The 15,345-nt window shown below is 34.6% G+C and overlaps 1 protein-coding gene across 6 annotated transcripts in view; it reads left to right on the plus strand.

Moving 5' to 3' along the window:
- The window catches only part of USP34 (ubiquitin specific peptidase 34), a 129,847-nt gene that overhangs the window by 102,444 nt on the left and 12,058 nt on the right, over nt 1-15,345 (plus strand). For 5 of the 6 annotated variants that reach the window (XM_080587854.1, XM_080587857.1, XM_080587855.1 and 2 more), the window contains 16 exons: nt 303-367; nt 460-535; nt 638-685; nt 1,378-1,443; nt 2,983-3,063; nt 4,349-4,434; nt 5,283-5,451; nt 5,536-5,610; nt 6,176-6,327; nt 6,768-6,816; nt 6,918-7,022; nt 7,144-7,188; nt 8,618-8,722; nt 11,193-11,340; nt 12,281-12,915; nt 14,256-14,413. In XM_080587854.1, coding sequence (XP_080443980.1) covers nt 303-367; nt 460-535; nt 638-685; nt 1,378-1,443; nt 2,983-3,063; nt 4,349-4,434; nt 5,283-5,451; nt 5,536-5,610; nt 6,176-6,327; nt 6,768-6,816; nt 6,918-7,022; nt 7,144-7,188; nt 8,618-8,722; nt 11,193-11,340; nt 12,281-12,915; nt 14,256-14,413 — 2,063 coding nt within the window. The remainder of the gene's footprint in view (nt 1-302; nt 368-459; nt 536-637; nt 686-1,377; nt 1,444-2,982; nt 3,064-4,348; nt 4,435-5,282; nt 5,452-5,535; nt 5,611-6,175; nt 6,328-6,767; nt 6,817-6,917; nt 7,023-7,143; nt 7,189-8,617; nt 8,723-11,192; nt 11,341-12,280; nt 12,916-14,255; nt 14,414-15,345) is intronic. The other variant, XM_080587856.1, reaches the window with a different exon arrangement.

The following is a 15,345-nucleotide window of genomic DNA, read 5'->3' on the forward strand; positions in this document are numbered from 1 at the left end:
CCAATTCTGAAAATTTCAGCCTGAAAATGTAATACAGTTGCAAACATGAGATCACAGCAAGAAGGGAAGGTTCTGAACATCATTTAGCAGTCATATGGCAGGCAAAACTGTCATCTGCTATAGTATCAAGAAAACAACATGGAGCTACTTCTTTAAAATAGAGGAAATGTTCCCAGAAATCATTTTTCATACAAAAAATGTTGGTTTCTTAACCACAGCAAGCGTTTAAGTATTCTTAAAATCATGCTTATGTAGTGAAATAAACTACTTTCTTGTACCTGATGTTAGCATTTTTTCTTCAGTGGATATGGCATGATAACATGCAGTTTCTTCAAGACAAGAACATTTTTGAACATACGTATTTTGGGTAAGTTTCTTTAAAAATGTAAATTAATGCTTCTTTTCTTTTGCAGATTTTCATTATTTATTTTAATTAACAAATAAAATTACTGACTCTAGGTTTATGTGGCAGTTGTGTAGTAGCATCCCAAGTACACTACCAGATCCAAAAGCAGTTTCCCTGATGACAGCAAAGGTAAATATTCCAAAAGTGTATTTTGCTTATTTTAAATGGACGTTTTAATTACATTTTAACTCAGGCATTCTGTGATTAATGGTGCTTTTTTTCCCCCCCCAGTTAAGCACTTCGTTTGTGCTAGAGACATTTATTCATTCAAAGGAAAAGGTATTCTATTTACTTGTAAATTCTCATTAAGTAGCTGCATGAATATAGTGAAAAGCATCTGTAGTTTTTCATTTTAAAAGTGTGATTTTGAGATGTAGTGAGTACAGTAGACAATACAAAAACATTTGAAGAGTGTCCTTCAACACACTCGTAATAAACACCACACAATGGAAAAAATGTGGAGATCAGGATTTAGCTTACTTTGCAGAGCATTGGGAACAAGATGTCTTGTGTTCTTTTCATTTGAAGATTGTTGGATGATTCAGGTTTTAACAAGTACTTGTAAAGGTCTGAAGTTACAAATACCAGTGTGAACAACAAGAAAGTTTTATTCTATCTGACTATCTGTATTTTCAGTCGGCTTTTATTTCTTTCTCATCAGTGGTTGCTGTCCTGGTTTCAGCTAGGATAATACTACTAGTTCTAGAGTGCCTGGGATTAGTAAGACTATGATTGCAGTTACAATCAAACAGAACTAAATGGATAGCAATTAAATATTATGTGTGACTTGCAATAGTTTCAACACAAGTACTGTTATTTTTGTGTAGATGCAACACATTTCTAGTTTATAAAACATGTAGTGGTTTGTAGTAGCTATTATGCTTAATCTAACTGACCATATAGTTTTTTTAAAGATTAAACTGTAAATTATTATTTTAAGTTATAGTTTTTTTCTGTATTTCTTTTTACAGCCTACAATGCTTCAGTGGATTGAACTGTTAACAAAACAGTTTAATAACAGTCAGGCAGCTTGTGAAGTAAGTGACTTAGGAACTCAGCAAAGTACAAACCAACTTTCTATATATTGTTTAACTTTCCTGGAGGTTCGTATCCCTGGAATATTTTGGACTATGAACTACTGTATTTGGCATATTTGTGCTCTATGAGATGAAATTCATCCTCTCTGAATACTGCAGATTCTGGGGAATGACTTAACTTTTATTTTCAGAAACGTATGGTCAGACCACAGGTCATAATCATTTTGTCACTGGAAAAAAAAAGACCCTGTGGCGTGACAACCTTTGTATGTGATTAATTATTACATACTGATTTGTGTAATGAAGAGGTGTTGGAATGAAATTGGACCAGAGAATTGGAAAGACTGACTAAAGTTTAAGGATTGGAATGGAAGGGACTGCAGCTGAATCCAAGGGAAGAAAGAACAGTGTGCTAAAAGGCTGTGGCATGATGAAGAGGCTTAGAAAGGGAGTTAAAAGCAGCTAATGTCAGACTTAGCTGAAAACAGATTCATGCATCACCTTGCTTGTGAAGTTGAGAATCTTGAACCTAATGTGTAGAAAAACTAAAAACTCCTAAAAGGAGGAAAATATGGAAGAATGTTTTTGTATTAAGAAAATCGGGAATCTGCCTGAAGGGAGTCTGGGAAAAAGTAAAAAGGGAAAAAGTGAGAAACCACAGACAAAGAATTCACTGTGGTGGTGGTAAAAACAGTTTTGGGATACTGAAGAAAAGTTTGTGGTAGACTTTCTATGACAGTTTGAATGTACAAGGATCCCAGTTGCATACTGTATGCTGCAGTAGACTTTATTTGGTACAAATGAATAAAATTTGTTGCTCTTCTATAAATGGATTCTATGTTTTTAAATCATTACACAACAGACGGGGATCGGGCGATACAGTTTCATTGGTATGTTGTAGTCTTAAGATGCTTAAAATGAGTGAAGGTATTTCCTATAGTAAATAATACTCAAGTTCAGTTAAAATAAAAAAGCAACTTGGATTCTTTTATTTTAAAATTCTTTTCTTGTGAATAAAATGAAATTCTGGGAATCAGAATATTATTTGCAGAGTGTAATTATGAATGAATCATTCTCTGTTGTTCTTACACATTTTCTGCCACTGGAGATAGTAAGGCTTTTTAGTAAGGCTCCACATCTTAAAATGCAGAAGGGATCTAATTCAGGAACTACATTCTTGTTTAAACCTGTCCCTGCTCTGCCAGATTCTTTAGCTGATGCTTGATTGTAAGCATCATTTGTTACTCTGTTGACATCACTTTTCAGGATAAATGTTTCCTTCCAGATAATTGAATAATGGCCTGCAGAACACAGGGATAAGAAGATACTGGAAATAAATTTATATTAACGTTTATTACTGTTGATCCTTATTCCTTTCTTCTCATACACGGAAGACATTTATATTTCCCTTGGATTAATACTTCCTTATTCCTTAACAATAGTAACATCAATTTCTCTTCAGACTTTAGTATCATGCAAAAAGAAGATTGGACTAGAACAAGTCTGGAACAAAACTAACAAAGTATGTATCTTCTGCAGTGGTTTTTGGATCGTATGGCTGATGATGATTGGTGGCCAATGCAGATTCTAATAAAGTGTCCCAATCAGATTGTGAGACAGGTAAGAAAAGATGTTCCTATGTAAATCAAGTGACTGCTTGACCAATGAACAGAAACGGACTAATATTATGACACATACAGTGATTCTGAAAGGTTACATTGATACCTTTAATTGTCCTATTCTATTACATTTTCGCTTAGGGTTTAGAGAATATATTTGTCCATGGGGGCATTATTGTTTGAAACAAAATCTATTTTAATACAGTGCCTTAGTTGTAAAGGTAGGATCACAAAATGACACAGTAGATACATAGATACTATTTAAAGCTTATGCAACTCCCACATAATCTCTACAAATTCAAACATTCTACATTAAAAATGCTTTTCTTTACTAACTGGTTCAACAATGTTTGAAGATATGCCTTCAGAAAATAAAAAGTAGTTAATTATGTACTTTTCAGTGCTCCTAACTGAAAGCTTCAGTTCTAAACTTCTCTTCTGCCTTTGTCTTTGTGTGTAGGTATAGTTTTAGGACATTATGCCACAAAGTTTTGTTAATACCCTTTTCTGGAAATGTTTAAAATTGGAAACAAAACAAAACAGAACAAAAAGCACCACACCTGTGTTAGTAGCATTTGAATATTTCCAGATACAAATACTATTAATAGTTTAACATATGTGTATATTTTCTTTGCAAGTTGTTCAATTAAAAACTGTAGCTTTACTTCATCTCACTTGAACCCTCCAACTGGTTTAACTTCTATAAGTATTAAGGTATTTTTTACATATAGAACCATACATTGTTTCTGTATGCAACACATCATTAAAGGAGCATATTTTGTGGGAAAACTATGCAAGATCTTAGGCAAAGCTCTAATCCTTGATGAATTTTTCTAAATTAAATTAAATTTAATTTACATTAATTAAAGAATGGCCTGAAGGAACTTGCTTAAAATTTTTGCAAAAAATCTCCTGATAGCCAGAGGTGAAATAAAAAGTTTGCCAGAAATATCTAAACATTCCTGAAAATAGAAGAAAAAATAATGTTTATGAGCAGTGGTCCTAAGTCATGTTTCTGTAGTATACAGTGCATACCAATATTAAAACTTGTTTTAGGGTTTCTCCATAAAATCTGTTCATAAAAACCAGGTTTGACCATTCTGTTGAAATACATGGTGTCAGTACACTAATAAATGGAATGTGGGAGTCTTAATCTCAGCTTTAACTTTGAATAATGTAGAGCTGGAAGTAGTATTAGGAGGCAGAATATTCTTTGCTGCAAATATCTGTATTGGCATGTATGCAAAAGAATGAACACGTGGAGTTCATTTACTTATCATTTGCAGATGTTCCAGCGCTTGTGTATTCATGTGATACAGAGACTGAGGCCAGTGCATGCACATCTTTATCTCCAGCCAGGAATGGAAGACTGGTAAAATAATAACACCTGAAAACTCATATATATTACATGAATTACAGCAACCATTTTTGTTTAATGAATTACTCAAAATGGCCTTGTAAGCTTAAAATTGTGCTGTTTTAATTATTCTTTATTATGCTACCCAAAATGCTCCGACTCATTTAAAATACTATTGTGGTTGGAGAAGCCAGTGCATGTAGGTACAGTGTTTGAAGTATTTGTTCCCTTAGACTAGATTTTCTGCCTGGTTTTCCTTTCAGTATCACTGAAAAGCTGCAAGTGTAAGTTCCTCTACTTACACATGAGAGTCTAACTGTATGTTGGATCCAGAGGCATATAGGTGGCAGTTACAATTTGTAAACCAGTACAAGAGGGTGGAGGTTAGAGTGCAGTCCTGTGTCATATAACTAAATCACAGTTCTCATCACAAAGTAGACAAAAAGAACCACAAAACTACTGGATTCTATTTCGTTCTGCTAATTACCGAGGAAACTGTCACTTTTAAAATATTTATTCTTTTGATACATAATGGGAAGAAGGGAGTGTTTTTTCTTTGATGTCTTGGGTTAAGCTTGTGATCCTTATGATACCTTTTTCTGAAGCAAAAATGGAGTTATACTGCCATAACAAAATTCAGGACATGAAAATACAATTTTCATATCAAAATACAGAATTTAGTTTTCTCTGGAAGACAAAATTCTACATCTAGGCTATATTTGGCATAAGAGAAAATGTCAGAGATCTCAATATTATAGTAGGGAAGAGTGGAAAACAAAGTTTTTCTGAAAAAAAAGGACAGGTTCAGATAATTTTATACTCCATGTATTGTGTGAAATGTCTAAATCTGATTATGTTTTCAGTTCGGATGACATGGATGGTCCTGTGGAAGACATCGGCAGTCGCTCTTGTGTAACGCGTTTTGTGAAGACTCTCTTGTCAATTATGGAGCATGGTGTTAAGCCTCACAGTAAACATCTTACAGAATACTTTGCCTTTCTTTATGAATTTGCCAAAATGGGAGAAGAGGAAGTGAGTATAGCCTTAGATATACATATGCAATTTGTAAAACTACGTGTCTGTATTTTCAAGTAATTCAATACATATGTATTTCAGAGCCAGTTCTTGCTCTCACTGCAAGCCATATCAACAATGGTCCATTTCTACATGGGAACTAAAGGACCTGAAAATGTAAGTTTGAGTATCTTTTATAATGAGTACTAGTCTTTCCTATCTTATATATGAGATCATTGATGCTATGTCTCGTGAGCCATCTTTCAGCTGTTAAATTAAAATTTCTTTAATCATACAGTTTTCTCAATGTTCAGTTGAACATTATATATAAAAAAGATGCTGATTTGACTATTCTATAAACTACAGTTCTCTGTTTAGTACAAAAATAGAAATTAGGCAGAAGCAATTAAAGTTGCCCCCGTCATGCTGTTAACAACTGATTGCATGCTCCTTTTGTACAAATTGTGTTTAAACTTGTTTCTTTTTTCTTATATAGACTGCTATATCTGTAGTGACTTCAAACTAGCTTTTGCATTTGTAAATGCAATTCAGCTTGTGCAAAATGAATGTTTCAACATGAGAATCAAGCACATAGATATTTACCTGATTTGAATCACACAGGTGTATTAAGGTGTTTTGAATGAAAGAGATGACAGAATATATGCAAACACGTGTGCAGGGTATTTGAAATTAAAGCAACAAATGTCCATGCAGTTTGTCTTTTTTTTTTTTTTTCCTTCAGCCACAGGTTGAAGTACTTTCTGAGGAAGAAGGAGAGGAAGAGGAGGAAGAGGAGGATATACTTTCTTTAGCAGAAGAAAAATACAGACCTGCTGCACTTGAAAAGATGATTGCCCTGATTGCTCTTCTAGTGGAACAATCTCGCTCAGAAAGGCAAGAGCTTCTGAAAACACAAAAGCAAATTTTAATATAAGTTAGTTCAAAACAGAGATAGATGGTTTTGTTTTGTTTTGATTTTTAATTGGTTTAATCTTTTAACAACATAAATGAGTTTGTACATGGGTCCGTTAAGCTGTTAACCATTTTAAGATAAATATTTTGTCATTGTTGACAAAACAAAAGATTGAGGCTAAAACACTGAATACATTCAGTTGCCCTGATTTGTATTTCCTTTTTTTTTTTTTTTTCTTTTTTTAATTTGGTCTGTCGAATTAGAAAATATTATTTTTATTTAATTTTATGCCAATACTTGTATTTTTTCTTGTATATCCTGATACTGAAGAGTATAAACTAGCACTCACAGTCCTGAATTTCTCCTTAACCTGACTTAATAATCTCTGAAGTAAAATGATGCAGGTTTTCTTGTTTTTTAGGCATTTGACTTTATCGCAGAATGACATGGCAGCATTAACAGGAGGAAAGGTAATTCATATAAGTATGAATGTATAAACCTCAAAAAAAATGCACATTTGTGTATGTAGGTAATTGTGGACAATATACTAATATCTTATTATTTGTTTTAGGGTTTTCCTTTTTTGTTTCAACATATCCGTGATGGTATCAACATCAGGCAAACTTGCAATCTCATTTTCAGTTTGTGTCGGTACAATAATCGACTCGCAGAACATGTAAGTATCAGCAGCTACAGCTATTTGTTGAAGATCTTATCTAATAAGTGTAATGGGATTATTTATTATTTTAACTGAAAAAGCACAAGTCTAAGTGAGTTTTGTTTGTTTTGTTTTTAAGATTGTGTCCATGCTTTTCACATCTATAGCAAAGTTGACTCCTGAGGTATGTAAACATACTACCTGTATATTAAATAATTTGTATTAATATTTTTCTGTTTTAAATTACTTAAATAATCCTTTGCTAATCAAAAATCTTGCATGGAAGATGATCCATGAAAGTTTTTGTGACATAAAATAAACTCTAACTGTGCTGTATATTAAGTTTTCTAAAGCAGAAATCTGGTATGCAGTTTCAGATGAAAGTTTTATTCAAAGCCAAACAACATACTTCTAGATTCTCCACCTATGTTAATTAATTAAAAAAAAAATTGGTAACAGTAAAATGTGTATGTTAGAATAAGTGGAGATAAGGAATTACCATCTGTTTGTTCAAGTTTTGGCTCACTATTCTGCAATTCTGTGCATGTAAACACATTTCTCAGTCAGAATAAATTCCTGCCCTGGTAATAACAAAATACTGAGAGTTCCAAATGGATTCCACATGGAAAAAATATATACATAGCGGAGAAGTGTATGCTCACACAAGGACATTCTTGTATATTGCTGTCAGAAAAGAAAAAACAATCAGGAAAAATTGAGGGCATGTCAAGCAGAGGTGACATGATTGTGGATGGATAAGAAGCACATGCAAAATCATTCTCATGACAGCTTTGCTTTGTGTGATAGAATGGGCACTATCAGATGACAGTCTACTTCCCTCCTATCATGCTAACATTTGCTACATTTTTATGCTTTCTTTGCTTTGCACTTATACACATGCACAAGAGGCATTTTTGGTGAGGTGCAAAATATAAAATAGTAACCACTTTACTAAAGCATTGTTAAAAGCTGGGTGACTTTTAGCAAACTTAAAAAAATAATATTATATCATATAAGAGCAACCATGTTAGAGTAGACATGTTGCTGTTTTCAGAGGGAAACTGTATGCCAGTAATTATGATCAGTGTCAACCCTCAAAAATTATGTGATGTTTTGGATAAAGTTTTCAGGATCCATGTTACATGTTCTGCAAATGCTTAAAAGTTATAGATTTCTAAGATAGTGATATATATACACACACACATGTATATATAAAAACAGAGTCAACTATTGAATTCTTAAATGTTGTATAGCTTGATTTTTTTCCCTTTGTTCGGAGTAATGTCTGGCTTAAAATACGTATTGTTGTTTCCTTGTAATTATGTATTTCTACTAGATTGATCCTATCTAGTTTGATAATGTTGCCTTGCAGTAGCTATAACCAGTGGGTTAGTTCCATGTATGGTTGTAGTAGAAATACGATATAGATACAGACAGATGGATTATTTACAGATTAAATAATAAGGGATTAAAAGCAATTAAAATGTTCACATCTGAAGTTAGTATATTTTTTTTAATGTAAATATTTGGGGATGCTTTTTTGAGTCTATAAAAGTATTAATAGATTAAATGAAATAGATAAAAATGTTTATTTTTATTTTTATGCATTACAGGCAGCCAATCCTTTTTTCAAATTGCTGACTATGCTAATGGAATTTGCTGGTGGACCCCCAGGAATGCCACCCTTTGCTTCTTACATTCTGCAGAGGATATGGGAGGTACAACACGTTAAAAAGAAAAACAATTAGAAGCTAAATTGTATTTCTCTTGTTCACTTTTTTTGTGTATATAAAAGGATTTTCCATTTCATTGTCATCTTTGCTGCATCAATTCATGATCTTTTTCTATGACCATTTCTTTTCTAAAGGAACAGCAATGGTTAATATATGTTAAAAGCTCTACTCTGACTTTTAATTCTATTTTAACAGCATTTTGGTTAACTGATATTTCAGTTTAACTTTTAGTTTAATGAGAAATTAATTCAAAATAAGGGTCTAGAATGCTTCTTCTGGGCAAATTCTGCTATTTTTTCTGAATTATCCTTTTGTGAGGACTGTAAACTGTTTCAAGGCCCTTCCTTGGTTATTTTATTTTCCATTATGTACTAGTTAAGTGAATATTAGATTGATACTTTTTGTTCTCTGTAAAATGATCGTTAACATTTTAACCCATAAAATAAGTATAAGTGCTAATTTGATTCTGATGACTAATTGCTCTGGTTCTTCTGGTTCTTCTTCTTCTGGTTCTCGTAGGAGCGTTCTTACTTGCACATCTAAAGAGAAAAAGAGACTTTTTAACCAAGTGGCAGAGGGATACATTCCTTGATCTGAGAAGTAGATCAGGAGTTACAGCTTTAGCTTCAGCTAACTGCTGTTTGAGTTCGTGGTTCAGTTTATTTTATTTATTCCTGTCAAAGAACAGTGTGTTCACCCTAAAGACTGATAAGGGCAAACTGTTGAACATCCCTTCTCGTTTAATACCCTTTAAAAAAAAAAAAAGGACGGACGGGTCGGCACAGGAGGAAGTTTGTAAAACTTGTGCAGAATTCAGACCTATGATAAAACAGAAAACTAATGAAGTGCTGTGGGGTAGAATATGGATGGCTAAGAGTATTTTTCTCCTGGGTAAGAGCAGTGATAGGATACAAACAGTCAGGTAATCTGGAAAAGCATATACCAGCTGGGTTTCTGATCTGCATATGAGTTAGCTGTAACTGCTGTACCTCATGTAAAAGGAGTTCAAACAGAGGATCTCAAGGTCAAGAATTATATCCAACTGTTTTCTGCATACAAGGAAGTCATAGGTTATGATTTTCTCTTAGCAATAAGGAAACCTTTGCAAAAGAGTGTTTGGAATTAACCTACCTATGACAACAGACAAGTTTATGGCATAAAGTACATGTGCTTCGTGTTTAAATCAGTAGCTACAAAGTTTGTAAATCATTATGCAATTCTCTTTTGTAGTTCCCTCCTCTTTCTCACTATACAAACTGAACTTAAAGAGGAGGCGATCAGTGATGGGTTTCTGTTGGAAAGCCAAGTGTTAGCAGTAGATGTCATCAGTTCAGTTTCTGGTGTTGCCAGCATGATTATCCTCGCCTTGTTGACCCATTTGAAGGTTTAGAGAGAGAAATTGTGTAGGCAGGGACGAGAGGCACAGTAGTTAGTGCAGACAGATGGATTTAGGGCACAGAACCAACTTTTGCAGCCCTTCCAGTGTCTAGAAGTTGTTAAAAAATAACTGAGTGATGAAGATGGTGACCAATGTTTTTCTTGGAGATATCCTCCAGCTAAGATGGAGGAAGTTTGACAGATCAAATTGTTATTTCTAAAAATGGGGGGGCAATTGCTCTTGATGTGTTTATTTTTTAATGGAGATTAATATTTTATAAGCAGGGTTTTGGTCATGTCAGCTGCTCATATTCTTCAGGTGGGTTATGGTAGTAGGAAGAAGCTTCAGCAATGCAGTTACTGCCTACAGTTACCTATGCAGAGGGAGTTCCTTTTTAATTGTCAGGATACCTGCACCTTAAGGTTCACAGAAAGCAGATTAAAAAAACTACCAAATGAGAGAATTATAGGTCTAGTAATATGTCAATAAATTTACAACCCCTCAGAACCAGAAAGTCACAATAACTTATGTTGAGTCTTGTATCTGTAAGGCTTTCGTAATTGTACGACAGCACTCCACAGGCTTTTCATTATCTTTGAAAAGCACTAGATGAATGTATTCCTTGAAACTGATTAGCCAAAAAAAAACATGACAGCATGAAGCTATATCAACATATTTGCATACCATTTGTTTTCTTCTAACTTGTGTTAAAAACCCTAATTCAGCAATAAGGTTTTGTGTTAGCTTTGTTTGTAAAGACAAGGTAATTCAGTTTTAAAAGTGCTTAACATTTTAATGCTTGAATATCTTAAAATATACAGAAAAGGACATGTAGAGTAACTTCCTAGACTTGTATTTTCAACAGCTCTGAACAAGATTCAGAAAAAAAAAAAGCAAACTGAAATTTAAGAAGTGGGCTTTTTGTCTGCCATAACACTAGGGTCTTGCTTGTGCTTTGATAGCCCTATGTGATTTTCAAAATATATTTTGAAGGACTTGATAGTTATTTTTAGTTTAATGCAATCAGTAAATACTATCAAAGTTAATGTATTCTTTTTGATTTTTCTATTCTTTCAGGTCATTGAATACAACCCATCTCAGTGTCTGGATTGGCTGGCTGTGCAAACACCTCGAAATAAACTCGCTCACAGCTGGGTGCTGCAAAACATGGAAAACTGGGTTGAACGTTTTCTTCTGGCACATAACTATCCTAGAGTGAGAACTTGTAAGTTAATTTAAATTTAAAAAAATGATTTTGCTGTTGCAGCAAGTTAGTGTATGTGGTATTCCTGTGACAATTGAAATACGTCTTGTGCTTGTATTTTCCTCCTTTTCCAGTTGTTCTAGTATTGCTGTATTTTAAAATATCAGTGTTTTACTACATAATATTTTAGATGGAAGACATATTTTAATTTCATTATTGGAATGATATATTGGTAGGTTCTTTATCATATGTGGTTAATCTACGTGATTCAGGAAAACCCAAAGAAGAAAAACAACTAATCCAAGCTGTTCTCCATAGTTTTCATCCCATAGTTGCTTTGTAGGTAGGAATAGTACTTGCTCTTCTTTCACCCATCACAGAGTAATCTTTAGTGAAGTCCTTTGAACCTGTGGATGAAGGAGAAGGAAGTTTGTGCTTCTGCCGAGCTCCAGCATATCCTTCCTCTGTAGTTTGTTCTGCCAGGAATCACGTTGCCAGGCTACTGCCAAGCTCTGCCGTTCAGGCTTTTCTGTGTCTAAGTTGTGTTGTAAAGGAGATTTGATTGCTATAGGCCACTCTGAGCTTTAATACAATATCTGTGGTTGAAAGATGTGGAAACTGGAGGGACAGCTTTGTAACAAACTCCAGTTTTAAACAGGGCTGAAGAGGTAGTGAGGTCTTGATCAAGCAGTAGACAATTCAGTCATAGAAAACACCTGTTTATGTATTTCTGTTCTGGGATGCATGGTGTTACAGTAGTTAGAACCAAGCAGTAGACAGAAATACAGAGTGAATAGGCCTGAAAGCTAATCTCAACACCTCTTTTAACTTGCTTTGTGCTAGTCTTATCCACACAATTATTTTCATCTCCAGTGTGAGTATAGTAATACCAGATTCTGTAAAATGCTTTGAAATCTGTATATGGAACGAATGTGTAACAATTTTTTTTTATTATTTGAAGCTGCAGCCTATCTCTTGGTGTCGCTTATTCCGAGCAATTCCTTCCGTCAGATGTTCCGATCAACCCGTTCTTTGCACATCCCTACACGCGATCTGCCTCTCAGTCCCGATACCACTGTAGTTCTGCATCAAGTCTACAATGTGCTTCTTGGCCTTCTTTCAAGAGCTAAACTATATGTCGATGCTGCTGTTCATGGCACTACAAAACTTGTGCCCTACTTCAGTTTCATGACATACTGTTTGATCTCAAAAACTGAGAAACTCATGTTTTCTACCTACTTCATGGACTTATGGAACCTTTTCCAGCCTAAACTTTCTGAGCCAGCTATAGCCACCAACCACAACAAACAGGCTTTGCTGTCCTTTTGGTACAATGTCTGTGTCGACTGTCCAGAGAATGTACGCCTTATTGTACAGAATCCTGTGGTGACGAAGAACATTGCCTTCAATTACATCCTTGCAGACCACGACGATCAAGATGTGGTGCTCTTTAACCGTGGGATGCTGCCTGCCTACTACGGCATCTTGCGCCTCTGCTGCGAGCAGTCTCCTGCATTCACGAGGCAGTTGGCTTCTCACCAGAATATCCAGTGGGCCTTTAAGAATCTTACACCACATGCCAGCCAGTACCCAGGAGTAAGTAGATTGATACCCAGAAGTATGATTTTATTGTCAGTATTTCCTCTTTTACTGGATTTGTCTTTTAATGAAAGAGATGAAAAGACCTATTGAATATATCCAGTGGAAAAACCATTACATTTTATTTCCTGGTATAAGTAATTAATAATGTGTTTAGATCTGATTACTGTACTTTCAGGTGGGGATGTTTTCCCTTGCGGTATATAGCAGTTGGAGAGCAGATGTTTTTTTCTGGAAGCAGATGCTGATGATTCCACTATTCTTCAATATTCTCTACACCAGTCTAGTTCTAAGCAGCAGGGAAAGAGCCTTTAATGGTCTTGCATTGTAACACATTGAGTTGGAGGAATTCCCAGTAAATGGCTTCTTTGCTTTCAGTTTCTGGAATAGGACCAAGATTTGATGGCCTCGTGGTCACTTGGGAACACCTGTGTACCTTTTGTAAAGCATTGGTACTCTGGGAGTTCCACTGTCTCTGCAATAATGTGTCACGGTAAAAATAGATACTAGTTAAAATTGCCCATGTGTAATGGTGAAAAATCAGGTTCACAAAGTTTTTAAGAGAAAAATCACAGAGATTTTTTGCCCTCTGTAGAGAAGGAGAATATACAGAATATTCTACTTTGAACTCCAGTCTAGTTCAGCTCACAGATTAAATTTATACTGTGGAAGTTCTGGGAATAGTCCTGCTGCCGTCATTGTTTGCATCTGTCCGTGGAAGTCTCACTCTGTGTCACAAGGGACTGCAGTTACTTTACTATGTGTTTTCCATGCATGTAGGACTTCAATGAGTTTTAGCCCAAGCAGCTTCCTGAATTCTGTTATTTAGAATATGAATAGTATCACCAGAGTACGTGCTTAAGCATGGTTAAAAAAAAAAAAAAAAAAAAAGACCTTCAACTCCCCAAGGAAAGACAGGAAGTTTGGGCACATGGATCAGGATTTCCCAGATTCTTCTGTCCACGTATATGTAGCAATGAACTGCACTGTTAGAAAGCACCAAAACATACATTTAAGGTTCAAAAGGATTATCTCAAATATCTGTCATAATCCACACAGTAAATATTAAAGGCTAAAAGCAAACTGCGCTGAAGATAGATAAGGAATATCTGCACTTTGTCAGAATTTTATTTTTTAGGAACTGTTTTAATTATTTAAGTTAAAAATGTCTGCTGATTTTATAACTTTACTACAAGGGTTAAAATGTTAGCCCATCTGAAGTTGCTCACGTATATTATGTTTTACATATTACTTAGTAGAAGTAATACAGAGGAGTAAATAAGAAGATAAAAACCGTACATACTGAGAGATTAACCTAACGTTTTTATGTGTTTCAGGCAGTAGAAGAGCTGTTTAACCTCATGCAACTGTTCGTAGCTCAGAGACCAGACATGAGAGAAGAAGAGATAGAAGACATAAAGCAATTTAAGAAAACAACCATAAGCTGTTACCTGCGCTGCTTGGATGGACGGTCTTGTTGGACAACTTTAATAAGGTACGTTAGTAGTGAAGCTGCAGTGTAATAATCGAATCCGGTTTGAATAAGAACTGCATTTCATAGAATGTGAAGTATGATGAAAATTAGCATTGTTCCAGAGTCAATTGTTTTCAAATGTAATTTATTCTAGAAGGTTTCAGCATCTAAAAATTCAGAAGCTATGCAAAAAGAAGGTGTGAAACAAGATAAATATTGCCATGTTTCAAAATAAACACCATGACAAAACTGCATTAGTAGAGCCCTTGGAAAAAAAAAAATCATGTAGATGTACTAATTCAGCATTTAAGCTGAATTCCATTCTCAGCCTACCATGATTTATCTAGATTGGCAAAGCAGTAATTTCAGCTGTTGTTGTTGACATTTGTTATTCTTGGGCAGAAAAGTTAGTTAGAAATTGTGCCTGTGGGACATTTTTATTGTATCATATCTTCAAATAGTTTTTCATTTCTAGTGTATCTTAATAGTATATCTGAAACTGTTGCTTGTTTTTTTTGTCAGTATAACTACGAATTGCTTGTGCACTTAGGTCAGGTACTGGGGTTTTAAAATGAACTGATGATGGACTGAAAGAGACTTCTGAGCAGGAGAACAGCCTGTGTCACTTGAAGGGTTTACATACAGTCATCTCTCATAGAATGCAGTCAGGTTTTTCCATGTGCACTGGAAGTATTGCAGTGCTGAGATAAGTGGTTCATTTGCAATGCATAATCCTTTCTGTTCTGCTATAAGCATAAAATGTTCTGATAGAAATGGTTTTATACATTTCAAAGTCCAAATACATGCTTAACTGGACCTATCTATTGAGATGCGTTATTTGAAAAGCATAAAGTTCTGTCTTTAGAAGTACGTTTTAAAGTACTTTAACCCAGTTTTTAAACATTTTTGCAGATATCATTTGGGAAATATCTCCATAAAAGCTATTTATAAGT

Source organism: Anser brachyrhynchus (genome assembly GCF_964034855.1).
Source record: "Anser brachyrhynchus genome assembly, chromosome: 3".
Lineage (NCBI taxonomy): Eukaryota > Metazoa > Chordata > Aves > Anseriformes > Anatidae > Anser > Anser brachyrhynchus.